This window comes from Dermacentor variabilis, chromosome 7 (genome assembly GCF_050947875.1).
Source record: "Dermacentor variabilis isolate Ectoservices chromosome 7, ASM5094787v1, whole genome shotgun sequence".
In the NCBI taxonomy this organism is placed as follows: Eukaryota; Metazoa; Arthropoda; class Arachnida; order Ixodida; family Ixodidae; genus Dermacentor; species Dermacentor variabilis.
This window is the reverse complement of record NC_134574.1, coordinates 137,610,713-137,627,947: the sequence shown is the minus strand read 5'-3', so window position 1 is coordinate 137,627,947 and position 17,235 is coordinate 137,610,713. Positions and strand designations below refer to the sequence as shown.

Sequence of the window (17,235 nt, the reverse complement as noted above, 5' to 3'; positions counted from 1 at the left end):
CACACGCCGTGACACGCGCGAAAGCATCTAAATAAAGCATCTGATCACTTGGATGAGAGTGTGCCAGTGTTGCTTCTATTGCCTCAGTACAAAATAGAATTTTCATTCCTAGAATTTTTTTTTCTTTTGCCCGGTGTCGCTCCATTGACCTTTCTGACGTCACGACGACCTATCTGCGCATGTTTCTCATTTAATGACACATCGACAACGACACGGCCGTCGTCAGTGTTTTTTATTGCGAAGCAATGCTACTTTAGGTCGCACTTCAGCCCGTTCCGTGGCGAGGCGGTGTTAGGCACCATTGACCTTCAGCGTGACCTCGCTGCGTGACGTCACACCACGTGACCTAGAGTGACGTCACACCAGCTGTGTAAAAACGGGGCCCCATCTCACGCCGTCGCGAGGCGAGGCGGTAGCCACCAACGGCGGCCTAACTCTCGCTCCTCTCACCAGGGGCGCTACGGTTGGTGTGACGTCACACCAGCTGTGTAAAAACGGGGCCCCATCTCACGCCGTCGCGAGGCGAGGCGGTAGCCACCAACGGCGGCCTAACTCCCGCTCCTCTCACCAGGGGCGCTACGGTCACTATTACTTCGCAATCACCAGGCTTAACCAAGCTAAGCCACGGCCGTTTTTCTTCTTGTGCGTAACCTTTTAGCGGGAAATGTGTATTTCAGCGAATACAAACTAGGCCATAAAGCTGTCCTTCTTGAAGTGGGGGTGTGACGCAATAAAGATGCCAGTTGAGAGCATACCGTCTTTTTCTTTCCTGTCTCCTCCTTGCGTCGTTCTGTTTGTGCTAAAGTTTATTGTGAATACGCGCCAACTGAATGCGTTTTGCGTAACTTGGTGAACGCGTCACTATATGCGGTGAAATTCTTTCACTATACCCGAGTTTTTTTTTCGAACGCGTCCCTATATCCGAGTTCAGTACTTGTACACTCCCCGCTCTATGCGTCGCATGCTCCTCTAGGCTGCGTCAGCTTCGCAATGTACAATTTGACTATGTGTGATCGATATCGACCACGCCCTCGCACGAAACATTTGTGGAACCTGCTCACGCGGATTAGCTGTGAAATGTCCTTTAACAAATCAAACTAAATTATCCGGTTTGACATATCAAAGCAAGGCGCGATCTTTGAGGGACCACGTGAGGAAGAGAGGAGGGGCTCTAAACGTACTCTGAACGTCTCTTGTTTATCTCATCCACTGGCTATAATTGCCGCTCCAGATGTGTGGCCCTGGCCGATGACGACGATTTTTTATGCGAAGCATATTACTAGAGCTCAACCCAGCTCCTCAGGCGCGGCGGTGTCGCCTTCAATACCACGTGACACCGTGACGTCACGACAGAGGAGAAACGGGGCTCCAACTCGCGCCGTCGCTCGCGGCGTCGCGGCGGTATATAAGCAGCTGCGCTTGTTTCTAGGTGGCTTTAACTCAACTCTTGCAACATGGGCTGGGTGGGAATCGAACCAGGGTCTCCGGAGTGTGAGACTGAGACGCTACCACTGAGCCACGAGTACGATGCTTCAAAGCGGTACAAAAGCGCCTCTAGTGAGTGCGGTGTTGACGAGCTGTTTCTAAGGCTCAGGCGTACGTCGCTTGCTCAGGCGCACATTTCGTTGCCGCGCCGAACGCTGCGTTGCTCGACGCTCACCGCGTCCAATGCGAGGCGCGTAGTCGCTGCGCCGTAGCCCATTGTCTTACACCCCTTGGCGGGTCGACGGGAACGCTGTCGCGTTCCACTCTTGAAGGCGAAGCAGAGTAACGCATGAGTTGTTTCTTCGTCTAGCCGAACCAAATATAGCCAAGCAACAGCAGTTCACCAGGCTAAACAGTGGTTCAACAACTAAAATAAAGGCTAGTATGCTTCGCATCCTGGGCTTAACCTTAGCTAAGCCACAGCCATTTTTTTTATTGTAATCTCCATCGAAACGAGGCGGGGACAAAAAGGCACCCAGCCTGCTTGATTTAGTGAGGTTTTACTACCTACGTCGCCGTCCGACATTTTGCACATTTGAACTCGACCTTGACTTTCGTATTTTAAAACGTCGATCTCTACGATTCGCGGTTGTACCGTCACCTATGCGTTTGCAATGAATGCGGTTCTATCAATCTGTTCCTTACTTCTTTTTTTCACCAGTGCTCTAGGATGGCTGTTCGCTAGAAGGCCAGCTGTGCGCCACGCATCGCTGCGTGCCCGCTAGGTGCCGGTAGCGTGCCGCACTCGGTGTGGTGAGAGTTACTGTATATTTATTTATTTATTTATTCAAAAGAACCTTACAGGCCCTATGGAAGGGCATAAAGTAAGGGGGGCACATTGAACAGTAAGAGGTATAAAAAGTACAAATTTCTAATAGGAACAGTGTTATAAAAAGATTACCATGTTACACAATATTGAAGGCACTAGGAATACAAAGCAATACCTGAAGGCACACGAACACTTGTTACTGTTAACAGAGCAAAGGAATACCGTTTATGAAAATGATATACAACATGGCAAAAATGCACGATAACCTACACTAGATTGGTCACTCGTGAACGGTATTAAATGCTACCTTTGGTAGCGTATACAGTAACTCTAGGTGCGGTCGGTGCAAGTATGCGGCCTGTATGGTGGGCAACACAACAACAAAGAACCTCAAGCGGAAATTCGGAGATGCTGAAATAATCTCATGGGTGGCGACAACGGAAAAGAAACCTGCCATGAGTAACTACTTAAGAGGAAAAAAAACGAAATCAGGAAAGAAACAATTTATGATAACTCAAAGGGAAGCTCATCACTTTTCGAAGCGAGATTGTGATGCCTTAAAACACGCACCTATAAAGCGAGATATAAGAAGGAAGAAGAAGCATGTGCATGCGGCGGTAAAGCTAGGGAAACTATGGAGCACGTTTTATTAGAATGTGAAGACGTCTGCCCAGCGGTCGATTTATGCACCACTGGCCTCCTTGAAGCCCTTGGGATCAGCAAGAGCAGTGGAAAAGTAAACATGTCCGCAATAGAGATTAGTAAGAGGCGATTGGAAGATTGGTGGAGGAAACGTAGGGAATGGACAAAAAGCGGCGACGTACAAAAGCAAAGTTATCAATAGGGGATCAAAAATTTTGGCTGTGGGAGTTCATAGGGTTTGTTTTTCTTCTTTAACCTAGGTAGGTCATTAGGCAGTATAATGCCAAGAGCTTGGTGGTGCAAGCCAACGCCCCATTCCAAAGGGGACGCTCATAACATCCATCCATCCATCCATCAATCAATCGGTAAAAACCGTTGCAGAAGGGCATGGCCGCCGTTCGTCGTGCGTTCCTCAGGTCCGAAGGCCCATTGGCCTATAGTAGGATCACAACTGTTGTGAGGCGTCGCGCAGCAGTTCCGATTAATGACCGCCCCCTCACCCACCCCTCTTCTCTTGCCCTACTTGTATTATTCGCTCTCCGTGCCTCCTTGTCATCTCTCCTTCTCAAAGTCTCTCTCTCTCTCGCTCTCTGTTCTGTCCTCCCCCCTCCACGTAGCTCATCTTCCGCAAGGTGTCTGACGTCAAGCGCGAGAAGGAGCTCGCCGAGAGGAGAAAGCACGAGCCCCTCCAGGAGCTCTCCCAGGACCACCTGGTGCGCAAGATCTTCTCGAAGTTCCGCAAGAACGGCTCGGCCAGCTCGGCCGCCACCACTCCGGCCGGCGGGAGCGCCACCGACCACGGCCGCTCTCCCGCCTCCCCGCTCGCCATCCTGCCCTCGCCTGACATCGAGAAGGGCGCCCTGGTGCGTTTGTCCCCCATCTCCCCACTGTGACCTCCGAGACCACCGCCCGATCTCGGAGGCCACGCTCTTACCGTGACCTCCGAGATCGAGTGGTGATCTCGGAGGCCATGCTCTTACTTGGCTATCTTTCCCCTTTGCTTTTCTCTCGAGATTGGAAACCATACTCGTTGAGTAGCATACTTGTTCTGGCCCTAGCTGGTGCGCGTTCATCTTGGGGGAAGTATGTGGCTAATAACCACAGCGCATTGAAAACGTGGACGAAGACGGGCGCAGACGCATTGCAAGCGTTCGCGTTTGTGTAATCACTCGATCTGAAGATGGCATCGACGCCCGTCTTTTGTTTTTGCGTTCTTTCTAGGCTACCAAGATACAGACCACGATAAGCCAGGTCTATTCGGTATCCTAAACGTGTAATCAACCATAGAGTTTCCTTCAAAAATCACTGGAGGGAATTCTGGTGCTGCGAGGGTTCAGCTACGCCATGGGAACGACACGCAGCGCAGTACATTAATTTATCTAAGGTTCATGCTTCTGGCTTCAGGCGGTATTTTTCAAGTTATTAATGCGTCAGCATTAGGAGTGCCAAAGTTGAAAAAAGTTATATGTGCAGCGTGAGAAGTCGGTCACGTGGTGTAGTTTATATATATCCGAACGAGAGAAGAAGGGTAATCGAGGGGCTCGATATTTGTAATCATGACCGTATAAAGCCAACAGACAATGAATCCAAAGAAAGTATCGGGGAAATTAACTGAGGTTGAAATTGAAATGTAGGAAGTAATAAAGAAAAGGGAAACTAAAGTGGACGAAAAGACAATGTGTCGCCGATGGGAGCAAAACCCACAACCCCAGCTTTACACGTGCGTTGAACTACCAATTGTGCTACGACGACGGCTATCAATCTGTCCACTAACTTGGGTATTATGTTTCGAATCAGAAATTCTTTGCCCCTATTTCTTTTTAGCCAAATTACGGCTGTAAATGCGAAGTCAACAGATCCATTCCCAGCGTAGGACCTTTCTTGGACCTGCCTGGCCTTATCTGCCGGTAGCTCCGCAGCTGTCCTTTGTTGAAGATGGCGGTTGTGCTTCACACGTCCGCGGCGTACGAGCAAAGAAGTGTGATTCGTTTTCTATGGAGCAAGGGACGAACGCCCATCGAAATCCACAGGGAAATGTAGCTCACGTGTGGGGAAAGATGTCTCGCTTTGAGCAGTGTGAGGGGGTGGTGTTGTGAGTTCGCAAAAGGCCGTGAAGTCTTGCATCTCACAATGAACGTTCGGGGAGGCTGCGTGCGTCGCTGAGTGACGACAACATGGCACAGGAGGCATCTCGTATTTAGCGCTGCGATGGGGCAAATGTGAGAACCGGTGTGGGGACTATCTGGGAAAATATTGTAAGGTACGTAGAATAGTACGTTATATCTGTGATTGCCTGTACGTACCATATTTTGGCTAATAAAATATAGGGGCAAAGAATTTCTGATTGGCTCTCATAGATCTAGCGCTGTGAGCGTTAGCCAGCCCTACTCAGAGCCATGGTGGGCGGATGTGGAACATCCTTTGCTGCCCAATTACGTCACATCACACGTGAACTTAGGATACCAGGCGCGTGGCCAATAAACCCTCGTACGCTACCTAGTGATATCAAGGCTGCCAGATTCGAGACCCTCGCTATGAATGGACGAGAAAAGAAGGGAAACCGAGGGGCTCACTTTTTTTGTTAATCGCGACCGTACAAAGTCTACCTACAAGGAAGCCAAGGATTAAAGCATCGGGGAAATTAACCGCGATTAAAATCGAAATGTATTGAAATTTCGCCGTCTCATGCCCAGGTGCGTCCGGCGTCCCAAGTACCGGCCATTGTGGCGAGTAGCCACGACGGCTCGGGGCCTCAGCCACCGTCGGCGCCCAAGGTGGTGCACATCTCGGAGGCTCCGCCTACGTCCACGCACGCGCCCAAGCTGTCCCGCTGGGCGACGCTGCGATCGGACTCCGTCTCCACCGGTGACAACAAAGAGAACCAGCCGGCGGAAAATGCACAGCCACACCAGGTACTACGGACACGGCTTCAGCCACTTATGGGTTTTTGAATAGCCTGGTAGGCAGGAGAGCGGCAGTACGAATTAGGGAGCAAATAAGTACAGTTTATCATTACGTGAGCTGCCAAGTGGGGCATGTTGCGTTTGATCTCATCTGGGATGTAAACCCGGATGGCGAACACAACGCGAAGCTTAACCGAAAACCGTACCCGAACCACGATTTTAGCCGAAACTGAACACGTACCCGTACAAGTAGTTTCTAAACGGGTCTTAGACCGAACCTAAACTGCATCGAAAACAACAATATCGGTTATCTCTACAAAACGGAAAGGCTTAAGCGACAGGGCAGCTCAGAGGCTATGGCGTTGCGCTGCCGAGCTCGAGGTCCTGGGTTTGAACCTGGCCGTGGCTTCTGTATCACGGTGGGGGCGTAAGACAAAAACGCTCGTGTACCGTGCTTTGGGCGCACCTTTGAGGACCCCAGGCGATCAAAGCTGATCCTGAATCCCTCACTACGCCGTGCCTCTTAATCATATTGCCTTTTAAAGTGAAGCTTTCTTTGCCTCCTCTCCCGGCTTCCTGGGCGCTGCTGCTGCTGTTGTGGTCTACCTCGCACACGTCGCTGGGGTTTCTTGCAACACCTCCAGATGGCGCTCGCCTCCGCGCATCCCGGCCGGCGCCGCCTGGGCAGCGTTTCGCAGTTTTGTGCGTATGGCCCGTGCTGCGCCTGCTTGCCTATACGACAAAAATGCAGGTGCTGGGCTGTTGAGGTCGCGTGCTGGGCTGTGATAGTGTAAACCTTACAATCGTCCACAGCCTGAAGGAGAGCCCTTGGAGCTGGCGTCTCTGCCGGTAGCCGCCGCGCTGCTGAATCACGCTGCGCTGCCGCGTCCGTATGTCAAACGTCCGAGCGCTCATTTCCAGCAGTCGAACGCGCAAGAGCAGTCCCCTTGCTGTCTAGCCGTTGTTGAGGGAATGTTCTTCTGTACACTTCTGCCACGATGTGATGTGCCATGTGAGACAATGATAAAGCTCAGCCCTCTTGGACATTATGAACAATGACGCACAACAATGCCTCCAGCAAACACGCCTCCCTGTGTGTTCTGCGGACTACGCAGGCAAACAGCAGCGGTGCACGCAAGGTAACGTTTAACATCAACATACCACTCCCGCATCGAACTAAACGCTGAAGAAATTACACATTCGCCGCCAGCATCACCGCTAATTATCGTCAATCAAAGCAAACAGCGTACAAAACTTCTCTTACGTCAAGTCCCACAGTGCGTGGGATCCGCATATCTTTTTGCCACGTAAAACCCCATTATTTTTATTAATTGTACGCACGTTGCCTCAACTCTTTGCCTAGGTACTGTCGACCGTAGACAATTGGCATTGCGCACCTCATTTCTCCAGTGACGTGCCGACGCATTCGATGCCGTGCGTACTGACATCGCCCCCATGTTGCCTTTCTAGGTAATCGTCAAGCCGACCGTGCCGGCTACAGCTCCCGTGGCGCCATCCGTCAAAGAACAGCCCGCCGCCGCGGCTGCCAGTACCGTGCTCATACCTCCAGCTAGGCCCGCCGTGTCGGCGGGGCCGGCTCAGAACGGTAGCGGCGCAGCACCGCACCGAGGCCTGTCCAAGTGGGCCAAGAGCATGAGCTCCAAGCATGAGACCATCGAGGAGACGGCCGAGCCGGAGACGTCCAGCCCGGGCAAAGGCAGCGAGAGCGAAGAGGCACCGCCGCCTCCGCGCCAGCAGCAGCAACAGCAGCAGCAACCGCACCACCAGCACCAGCAGCAACAGGTACATCACCAGCAATACCAGCAGCAGCCTCCCCAGAGGCCCCCGCCGCTGCCGCCGCTAGAGGCGCCACCATCTCAACCCTCGGAAAGCCTCCTGTCTCCGCGCGCGGGAGGGGGGCGCGACTACCAGCAGCTCCTGGCCAACCTGATGGACATGCGCGTCGACCTCAAGATGGAGATACAGAGGCTGCACACCAAGGTGTCCAGGATAGACGACCACCTCGTGGAACTGCTCAAGAGCGCCGGAAGCGGCGGCGGAAGCAGCGGGCCTTCCTCGCCGCCCAGGTGCGACCCGCCCGAGGCCCCCGGAGGCGACGCGGCCGAGGTGACGTCATCCTCCTCCAGGCGCGCTGCCGGCGGCGGCAAGACTTCCAGGCAGGACGCCTCGGACGGCAAGAGCCGCAGCCACTCGCTCAAGCGCAAGTCCAGCCACAAATCGAAGGCGTCCGACGGTGGCGCCAGGGACTCTAATAAGATGGCCGCCACGGCGGCCACCACAGACTCTTCGGCGGCCGTGCGTGCCATGCTAGAGAGTGAGATCGCCGAGCAGGACACCGAGTGCGGCCCGCTTCCGGGAAGGGACTCGTCGACCACGTCGTCGCAGCACGACAGGCAGCAATAACGACGCTGTGCGCGCCATTTGTGTGTGGGTGTGTGACTACTGTGAGCAGCCGATGGCGGCGCAAGCGCAACATCTTTTTTTCTTCTTCGTTTTCGGCAACCCGCAGTAGCGCGTCGTTTAGTGAGGGCGGTAGTTGCGGACTTCGTCAGTCAGAGGACGTTGCTACGCGCGGTCCGAGAACGAGGGAGCTGAGAAGCGCCGTCGGGCCTTTGTCCTCGGTGCTCCAGCTTCTTGCGTCTCCTGAGATAAAAAGTCTCTTACCCGCAGGACGCAGTTACAAATCTGTATCAGCCCAGGTGGAGTCCTGGCGGCTCACTTAAAACTGGAAACGCTACAGCATACTGCCTCTTACCGCTCTTCCGCTCCGGTTGCTTGCGCAGCTCAATCGTTCTCGCATCGCGTAGATGGCTCGCGGGGACGTCACTGTGCCCGCCGTGCTGTTGAACCGCGAGCGCGCAAGCGTGACTTGTTAGGACTGAAGTTTGGACGAGTCGGGGATCCGTGATCGAGTAAGAACATCGCGGCTCACAAAGGCACAATACGAGCGAAAAGCGCACACCACACAGTGTTGTATTTCCGATCCGCTCTTCAGGTGATTGCTGTATACAGTTGCTTGCCGCACTGGTGCTAGTCACTAGTCACTTTACTGCGCACCGCCATCTGACATGCCCTTGCGAACTTTCCCTTGCTTCAGTGGTAGCAGTCGAAAGTGTGCAACAAAACTCCGTGCGGTATCGGTGGACGTTGTAAAACACCACAACATTGAATTTGGCCGGCCTGATTACTAGCGCGGCAGCATTGCACATCTAGTTTCGCACTAATATGTCCTTACCACACCTAATCCCATCGTCATATTTCCCCCGTACACAGTAGCAAGCTAGAGGAGGCTAGCTGAGATCGCGCCCGTCTCTGCTTCCCTTGAAAAAAAAATATTTCTCTCGCGTTCGCAAGTACTTAAGAACCTGTCATCTTTGTCACTCTAGAAAGTACAGCGAGCGGTTTTTCTTTCGTATATCCTAACAGCGCTGTGTGCTTGTGCCTTTCGTCCGTACTGTTTCAATGTGGACGCTATTTTTCGCGCATGCGTGAAAGAAAGCACGCTGGCGTGTCTATCTATTCTGCTTATTTGAAAGGGCGCGGCAAAAAGCCATCCATGGTGAGCCGACGCGGCGCTTGTGACGTCACCTGCAGGCCATCTCCTGAAAAGGAGGACGACAGCGACAGAAGGATTAGAAAACGTTTTTTACCAGAGGGGGGGGGGGGGGGGGTAGTCACCAGGTGGCGACAGAGAATGTTTTACCGGCTTCAATGTCTGAGGTTACTGCATTCCGATGCAACGTCCTGAACCAGAAGAAACGTCCGCTTTTGCTTTGCAAAGAAAAAATCTCAATCGTCGTACGTGTGGTTGGTCGATTTTCGTGGCGGGACGACATTGGGGGCTTTGATCCTCGGTCTCCGAGGTGTGAGCTTGCCTACTGAGAAGCTGGAAAAAGAACTATGCCATCTGTGTTGAAGCGCAAATTTAGTTTTGTACGTCTTCACACAGGGCACAAAAAGGAAGGTCCAGAGTGTCAGAGAACCATAAAAGCTTACAAAACCAGGTTGACCTTGAAAGCGTTGCCCGAAAGCAAGGCCAGACACTCGCCTTTACCGTCTGAAGCGATTTGAGAAGTGATCGTTTCGCAGCCAACTGCTAGAACTCAGTTCTCTAAACTGGTGATATCTTTTTTTTTCTATATTTTTGCTGCGCTAAGTACGGCTACAAATGTCCTCTACATGGCCAGAAATAACTATGAGCCACTTGTTGTAATTCTCGTTTTTCTGGGGCGGTGTTTAGGCTTTGTTGGTTTAAAGGGATATATCGCCCGGCAGTGATCGATCAAAAACGCAACCTAAAGGTAAAATTGAAGATAGTCTAACGCTTAGAGACACGGCGTTGCAGAATGCTAATTCATCAATTATCATCGGGTCGTCTAGCACGTTCATACAAATTAAGGACGTCGAAACGCGTCCACTAACTTCACTTTTTTTTTTCACTTGCCCGGTGAGTGCGTTCATTCCGCATGTGCGATCACTGACGCTTCGCTTCATTCTGTACACGGCACAGCGAACTCACACTAAGATGAGTTTCCTATTAACGCCTCATTTGTCTTGTTGCGAAAACGACGTTCGTCCTTCTGTGCTGTCGTTCCGTTCGTGATGCCTAGCAACGTCCTCTGTTGCCTTTAAGGGACACTAAACGCGGGCACTCAGTCAAACTGGATTGATGGACCATGGTTCCACGAATGTCCTCGGTGGCGCTCTTACAGCGCACATAGCCTTAGGAATCGAGAAAAAACGGCACGAAACGTGTAGGAAAGGATGAGGCACCGCCACTGCGAAACTACGTTCATGGCTTCCGTGGCGTATAAACTTTCCCTGTTCATACTTAGTAGCTTGTAGTCAACCGCTGATAGTAAAAAAAAAATTGATTACCTTTGAGTTCCAACGGGAAAGAAAACGCAGTTTGCGCAGTATTTACTTGTTTGTTTTTAAAAGAAAAAATCTGTGATAGTTCTTTATGCAGCTCTGTTGGAGCTGGATGGGTGGATGGATGTTATGAGCGTTTCGAGGTAGTGGGGCGCCCTCTATGTGGAATACCTTTACTCAAACCAGGTAATTGTACATGAAAGAGCGTTGACTCCGAGATTGCTTAACGCATCGTCGCGGGCGATTTGAATTGAGGAAGAACTGTGCGGCTGCCCGTTCCTGCGACTAAGTAATTCCGTACAATAAAGGTCACCTCACCGCGGCCTAAAACAAACTTCGCAAGCCTTGTAAGAGCGTCAGCAGTCCAGATCGATTTGGTGTTTCTCTTTGGGGTCCCTTGAGGTTTCTTCTTAGCCATGCAGCGTGTTCACGTGACTGTTGAGACGCAACGTGAAGCCTCTCGTGCTCCTTATTACGTGCCTCTCTGCTCCTTTACGGTGGTGATGGCGCTGCTGCTGTCTCACCAACCAATCACGAACCTTGTGATCCAACGACTTCGCCTCGGAAGCCCCTCCCGAGTGATATATAGGACTCATGCAAGACATAGGAAAGAAAAAAAAACACGAATATGCAGAAAAAAAAAGTAAGTTTCTCAAATCCTACTTTCAAGTGCAGAACGTTCAAAGAGCCGCTATGAATTGTTTTTTTTTAATGGTCTATTTTTTTTCGGTTCTCGTGACCTTATCTTTTGACCGCGCGTTAGCATTCCTTTTACTCTTTTTCTTTATGTTGAAACATAGCCAGATATAGTCACGCCACTTATAAGAGGCCGCTTTACTAATTCGCTTAACTCCGTGATCGAACACGGGTACTTATCATCCAACTACGCCGTAGCAAACTCGGTGATGTCCCGTTCATTTCAAACATCGTCGAAGTAACAGCGTCTACGAGACCATTGCTTTCGGAATCCAGAAACCGTATGTTTTGTTCTTCGGTAAACAACACCGCGTCTTTCTTCTTCTTGTTCTTTCTTTTTCATGTTGAGTGGCTATAGTCTCAAGTTAATTCAATGCGCACTTGCGTTTTCTTTGTTTTTAGTCATGAAATGGTGACAGACTTATTCATCGACTCATTCAAAAAGAAAGACTAAACCTTAACTGTCGTCTACCAGGCCTGTTTGCTCGAAATCTTGCGCGCTTGGCGCGTCCGACGGCAGTCGTGTTTTGTTAGGTTGCTATGTATGGTTCGCGTGAAACAGTTAACCTAACCGGTTAACCATTTGCAATGAGTTCCCATACTTTCCTTCCTTCCTTCCTTTTACTTCCTTCTTCTCCTTTTCTTTCTCTCTCTCTCTCTCTCTTCCTGTCTCGCTCGCACTCTCGGGATCTTCTAGATTTCCCGAGAGTGTTGAGGTCTCGGCAATACGACATCTCGCCGTACGGCGTGCACTTGAACCACAGATCTCGCAATAGTACCGCTTAAGTGTAGTCACGGCACCGGACGAAGTATCGTATTGCCCCATTTTAGATGCCGAAGCCTTCGCACCGCGAAGCTGTTGCATAATTAGTTCTCGTCGTCGTTTCTTATCGCGTGGTTTATTTTGACTGGGACGAAAGCTCGGGCTGAAGTCGGTTCGACGTTGGGAATGCCTGTGTGTTGCGCAAAACACTGCGTAACGCACACACACAACCGCCTGCGTATTCAGTGCGCATTCCTTTCCACCGTGTCTTCCGCGCTGCGTAATCATTCCCGAAGTTCTCTATGTTTGCCTGCGTGAAAGTTATATATTGTTGCTGATGTTTTGTTTTACTTTTACTGCTCTTCTATTCGTTGTCGCGGGTTCGCCTCGCGAGACTCATATCTTCCTTTTTTGTGATCTATCTTCCTTTCTTTAAGACGTTAACGTTACTGAAATGTGACGATCGTACAAATCTTGAACGAAAAAAAAAATAGGAGCCATGCGTTTCGTAATCGCCAGAATGAGTATTGCCTCCATGATTGGGGACAGATGCGCGGTTGTAATGTGCGAGAACTTGTCCTGGTATACGCTGTAAACTTATACTCTAGTAGAACTTTTTGTTGGGCTAGTTGGTGCATGTTACTGAAGTACTAAAGCGCAAAACAGACGTACTAAAGTGCCAAGCAGACGACACAAGAAGACACACGGACGACACGTCCGTGTCTCTTCTTGTGTCGTCTGTTTGGCGCTTTAGTAGTTCAGTATTATACTCTAGCGTCTTCTGTTAACCGTCGTTAAGTTGTTCGATCATAGTCGTCGGTCTTTCTCGAGATGGGGGGGAAGGGCCTCGAGCGTGCTGCGCTTGAGGTCTGCATCAATAGTGCGGACCAACGTTCCAGTTCGATGGGGAACGCACTTGCCGTCGGAATGCGATTAGCGGATGCAGGCGTTGAATTTTCGTTGAAACTTTTCTCGAGAGGTTCTGCCGAAGTCTGAAGCACTTCCCGGGACGATGGAGGTGCGGCGACCGCTCGGGACAGTGGGGCCAGGGACCACGCGCGGGCGCTTCGATACGGGTTAATCGGGATGGCAGCTCTTCTGAACACGGTACTCCGGCTATGCATACACTGACAGCTCTCAGCAGCGACTGGCAACTAGTTATGTTGCACAAGCTGGTTTGAGCTGCATTGCAAAAAAAACTACGTCACAAATGCTAGACCGTAGCAGTCGTAGTTGTATAAGCACACCGGTAATTCTGCCACCGAGCCTCGACGGCATCGAGATAACTCCCCAAGAAAAGGCTTTGCAACATCATATTGATTTTATATTGATTTTATACCGGCTTCCACGAACTTCCCTTTGGCAGTCAGTAGATATTCAGACTATATTTTCTTAAAAGCGCTTTGTATGGACAGCACAGTCACAGCGACATAAAGGTTGCTACATTGAAAAAACTAATTCACATTATGTTGCGTTCTTGTTGATTTTCTATTGACTTCAACAAGGTTCATTTTGACATTCTATTAATTTTATTGTATATATTTATCGAGAGGCAGCAACGGGCGCGCAGTCCTCGGGATATATTGGTTGCTTTGATTGCTCGCTTGCAAGAGTAGATCTCTAACACTTTTTTTTTAATTTGATATTGATTTCCATTGAGCCCTGCAAACTTGCTTCTGGCAATCTATAAACGATCACTGTATATTTTCGTAAAGGTAGCGCTGTGCCGTTGCCCCATGCAGTGTCAGCTGTACCCAAAGTGACTCCCATACCAAAAGCTTTCAAACATTCTGTTGATTTAGTGTTGAATTTCTGCTTACTCTTACAGACAGTGCATGGCGGAGCGTACGGTTTCAGCTGTACCAATGCGACTGCCATTAAAACAATCAGACACCTTACTGATTATTTGCTGACCTTCTACTGACATCATCAGTCTTCTTTTCGACAGTCAAAATATGTTTGGCGTGCACTTTCGTAAGGACGAGCGATGATGCGTGTGCGCATTCGCCAGGCACGTCTGCGATAGAGGCGCGATTTCCGGTTCTTCACGTGGCCACTTGCTCTCGTCTGACTGTGTTCACTCGCGCGATTCAAGATCACATCCTGTGTTTTTTTATCTCGACCTTACGAGAACGCTTGAGGTGGTCCATTCTGCTGTTTTTTTCGCACATACCGGCAGCGCGCAGCACTCAATTATGCATGAGCAGATCTTCGCATGTTCCGTTGCTCGCCGAGTCGTTTCCCAACGTCGGCACCGCGCGATAGATCTTGTTCCCCGCGGCCGCACACATTCCACATCCCCATCGTCGTACATTTCGTGAGCATCGACCGCGGGGGCTCTTTGGTCGGTCTCCGCCAAATGGTCGACTGGACAGCGGCTTGTTCCGTCGCTTTCGTTGTTAGCCCCATTTCCGTGTGATCGCGATGGATTCCCTTCCAATCCGCCCGTTTTGTGATCACGTTGAAGATCAAGTGAGTTTGCGTTGCGTGTGTGCGCAGGCGTACCGATTGTCAATGAAATTTCAATGTTTTCTCAAAAAAACGTTTTGACGTGACATGTCCGGCTTGCTATTTTTCCACGTTAAATGATGATACAAATGCCCTGTACCTTATAAAAATACTGACAAGCAGCGGAGCGCCCTTTTCTGTAATACTTGTTCCTATGAACCAGTCTTGGTTTCGGTACCTTGGAGGGGGATGCGTCATGAAGTTACGGCACACTAGATCGCTAGTCCCAGCGATTGCTGCAGCTGCCACACGTGAGCATTGTGAGACGAAACGCGCGCAGCATGCTTGTTTGTTTATTTTTTATGAGCGACGTCATCGTACCTAGGTTCATCGCTACTCGTCAGCAAAATCTTGTTCGGCGTCATCACTCACTGTAACGTTGATGACGCCAGGTCCAGAATTTGGAGACACTTCTAGCGTTAAAACTAAAATATCTGGTGATTGTTTTCCGAGTTTCTTACAAAAATAATTATTGAAATTCTGTTGAGTTTCTGTTGACTTTCTGTTTCGTTCAATAGAGTGTCCGATGAAATTTAATTGATGTCATGTGCTGTTTTTACAAGGGATATGATAAGCGTGATTATTTTTACGTGCGATAAACGTGTGGCAGAATTTCTGAGACTTCAAAACTGTCGGTACTCCTTTAAGGAACACGTGCAGGTTCCGCGGTCCTACGTGTGAGTCTTGCAGCTGTTAGCTACAAACACAGGAATACTGATTACACCTATCCAATTTCAACATGTTTTATAACCCTTAAGCGCCCGCGTGGGCAATAAGTTACCCACTTCGTCCAAATGCCTCTAATTAACGCTTGTGGAAATAGATACTTTTCTGCCGTAGTACGGGTAAATCTAGTGTTAGCTTTCCGTAATGCAAGGTTCAAGAGTGGTTCATTATATATTGCAAGCACTTATGGGTTGCGGCGTTCTATTTTCTGGGCCTCACAGCCGCTTGTTCCTTATGTGCGCTTCCGCTCTTGTCGACCGCAACGAGGACCAATAGTCGTGAATGCCAACGACAGGTGCTGTCATAATGGAAGTAAGTAATATTGAGCGCGTATCTCGAGGCCTCTTCTAACATACTAAACTTTCCAGGCTGTACCAGAGGAATATTACCGCAACCTTATTTCCCGCTTTATATCGATTCATTCAATCAGTACTTCTCGAGTGTATTTACGGGCTGATAAAGCGCGTTTTTTTCCCAAAGTAGGAACACTATGGCGTTTTAAGTGCTAAAGAACCGATGCGGGTACCTATATCTGAGCAATTGCAACTGTTTTGAACGAACAAAGTTCGTGTGAAGAGCTGTCAGACCGCTTTACGCGTTTCGCACTGTACTGTACACAAATTTACACCCTTAAAAGTTAATAAGGGTGTAACTCGGTGTGTGATTCATACCTTCACGCACAAAAAGGTGTAAGGGTGTGAATTATACCCTTATTTAAGAAAGGGTGTAAGTGTGAGTTATCAAGCGATTTACGCCGTTTTTACTAATAGGGTCTAAGCGTGTGAGGTATAGATAGAGTTACACCCTTATTCGCGTTTAAGGGTGTAAATAATTTTACAGTGTGGTCGCACCGCACTGTAAGAGGAGGGTACGTGACGCGGGAGGACACTGCGCGGTCGCATTAATACTTCCTTCCTAATTTTCGCCTGCGATACCTTTCCGCGCACATGCAACATAGGGTCAGCCATGCACTTTTGAAACACGCCAAGCCTTCACTTCACCTCTGCGCCGCCGTAAAGCTTCAACCGCGCCCAAGGTGAAAATTTTGCACATGGTTCTTTGATCCGTGGTGTCGTCAGTCACTAATATTTATCAGGGGTGAATCAAAATAGCATGCGCTCCTTGGTTTAAGGTGCTTCTGTGTACAGTTAGGCGTCGATTTAGGGAAGCCGGTTGCACTCGATAATTATTTCATTAAATCGAGGAATTCTTTCAGCTCCAGTTTAATTCATGTAGATACAAAGTTTTGTGAATTCAGCGTAATTTATACTAAATCTATACGTAATCTATATATAAAGAAGTCTCGAAGCGGTACACTGCAAAGGGACCTACCGTGAACAAAAATGCATCGACCTGGGCCGTGCAATTAAGCAGATAACAATAGTAAAGGAATTCAAGCACCAATATAAATGTTATACTGTTCAAACAAAGAAGAAAAGCTAGTTTCACGGACATCATAAAGCCAGATTCAAGGAGAGGATAAAACACGCGGGCCGATAATTAGTTTACTCTTATATAACATTCGAGTACGAGAGCAAAATTGTATTTCCCGAAACATTTAAAATAGTCGTGCGAACATATTTATTAAAGATCAGAATAAAAAGCACGCACTTTTAGCCCACGTGCGCACTTGTCGTAGACAGTGAGCCTGTTAAGCTCATTTTGTGTTCCTTCATGGTAACGGCAAACCTTAACAGATCGATGGCATCCTTCGCCTGAATTGAAACCCAGCGTAGCCATACTTTCCCCATATTGTGCTTATATTCTTTCCGCAAAACTTCGTTAAATTCGGCGAAACGTTCAGTTCACTTCGCTGCCTCGAGATTCTCAGTGCATTAGGCCCTCTAAAC

At 49.5% G+C, this 17,235-nt stretch overlaps 1 protein-coding gene across 1 annotated transcript in view; it reads left to right on the top strand.

Moving 5' to 3' along the window:
* eag (potassium voltage-gated channel protein ether a go-go) overlaps nucleotides 1-16,046 on the top strand; it is a 157,581-nt gene extending 141,535 nt beyond the window's left edge. Inside the window, exons 10-12 of the mRNA XM_075700683.1 lie at nucleotides 3,514-3,759; nucleotides 5,590-5,808; nucleotides 7,270-16,046. Coding sequence (XP_075556798.1) covers nucleotides 3,514-3,759; nucleotides 5,590-5,808; nucleotides 7,270-8,223 — 1,419 coding nt within the window. The 3' untranslated portion in view covers nucleotides 8,224-16,046. The remainder of the gene's footprint in view (nucleotides 1-3,513; nucleotides 3,760-5,589; nucleotides 5,809-7,269) is intronic.
* The last annotated feature ends 1,189 nt before the right edge of the window (nucleotides 16,047-17,235 follow it).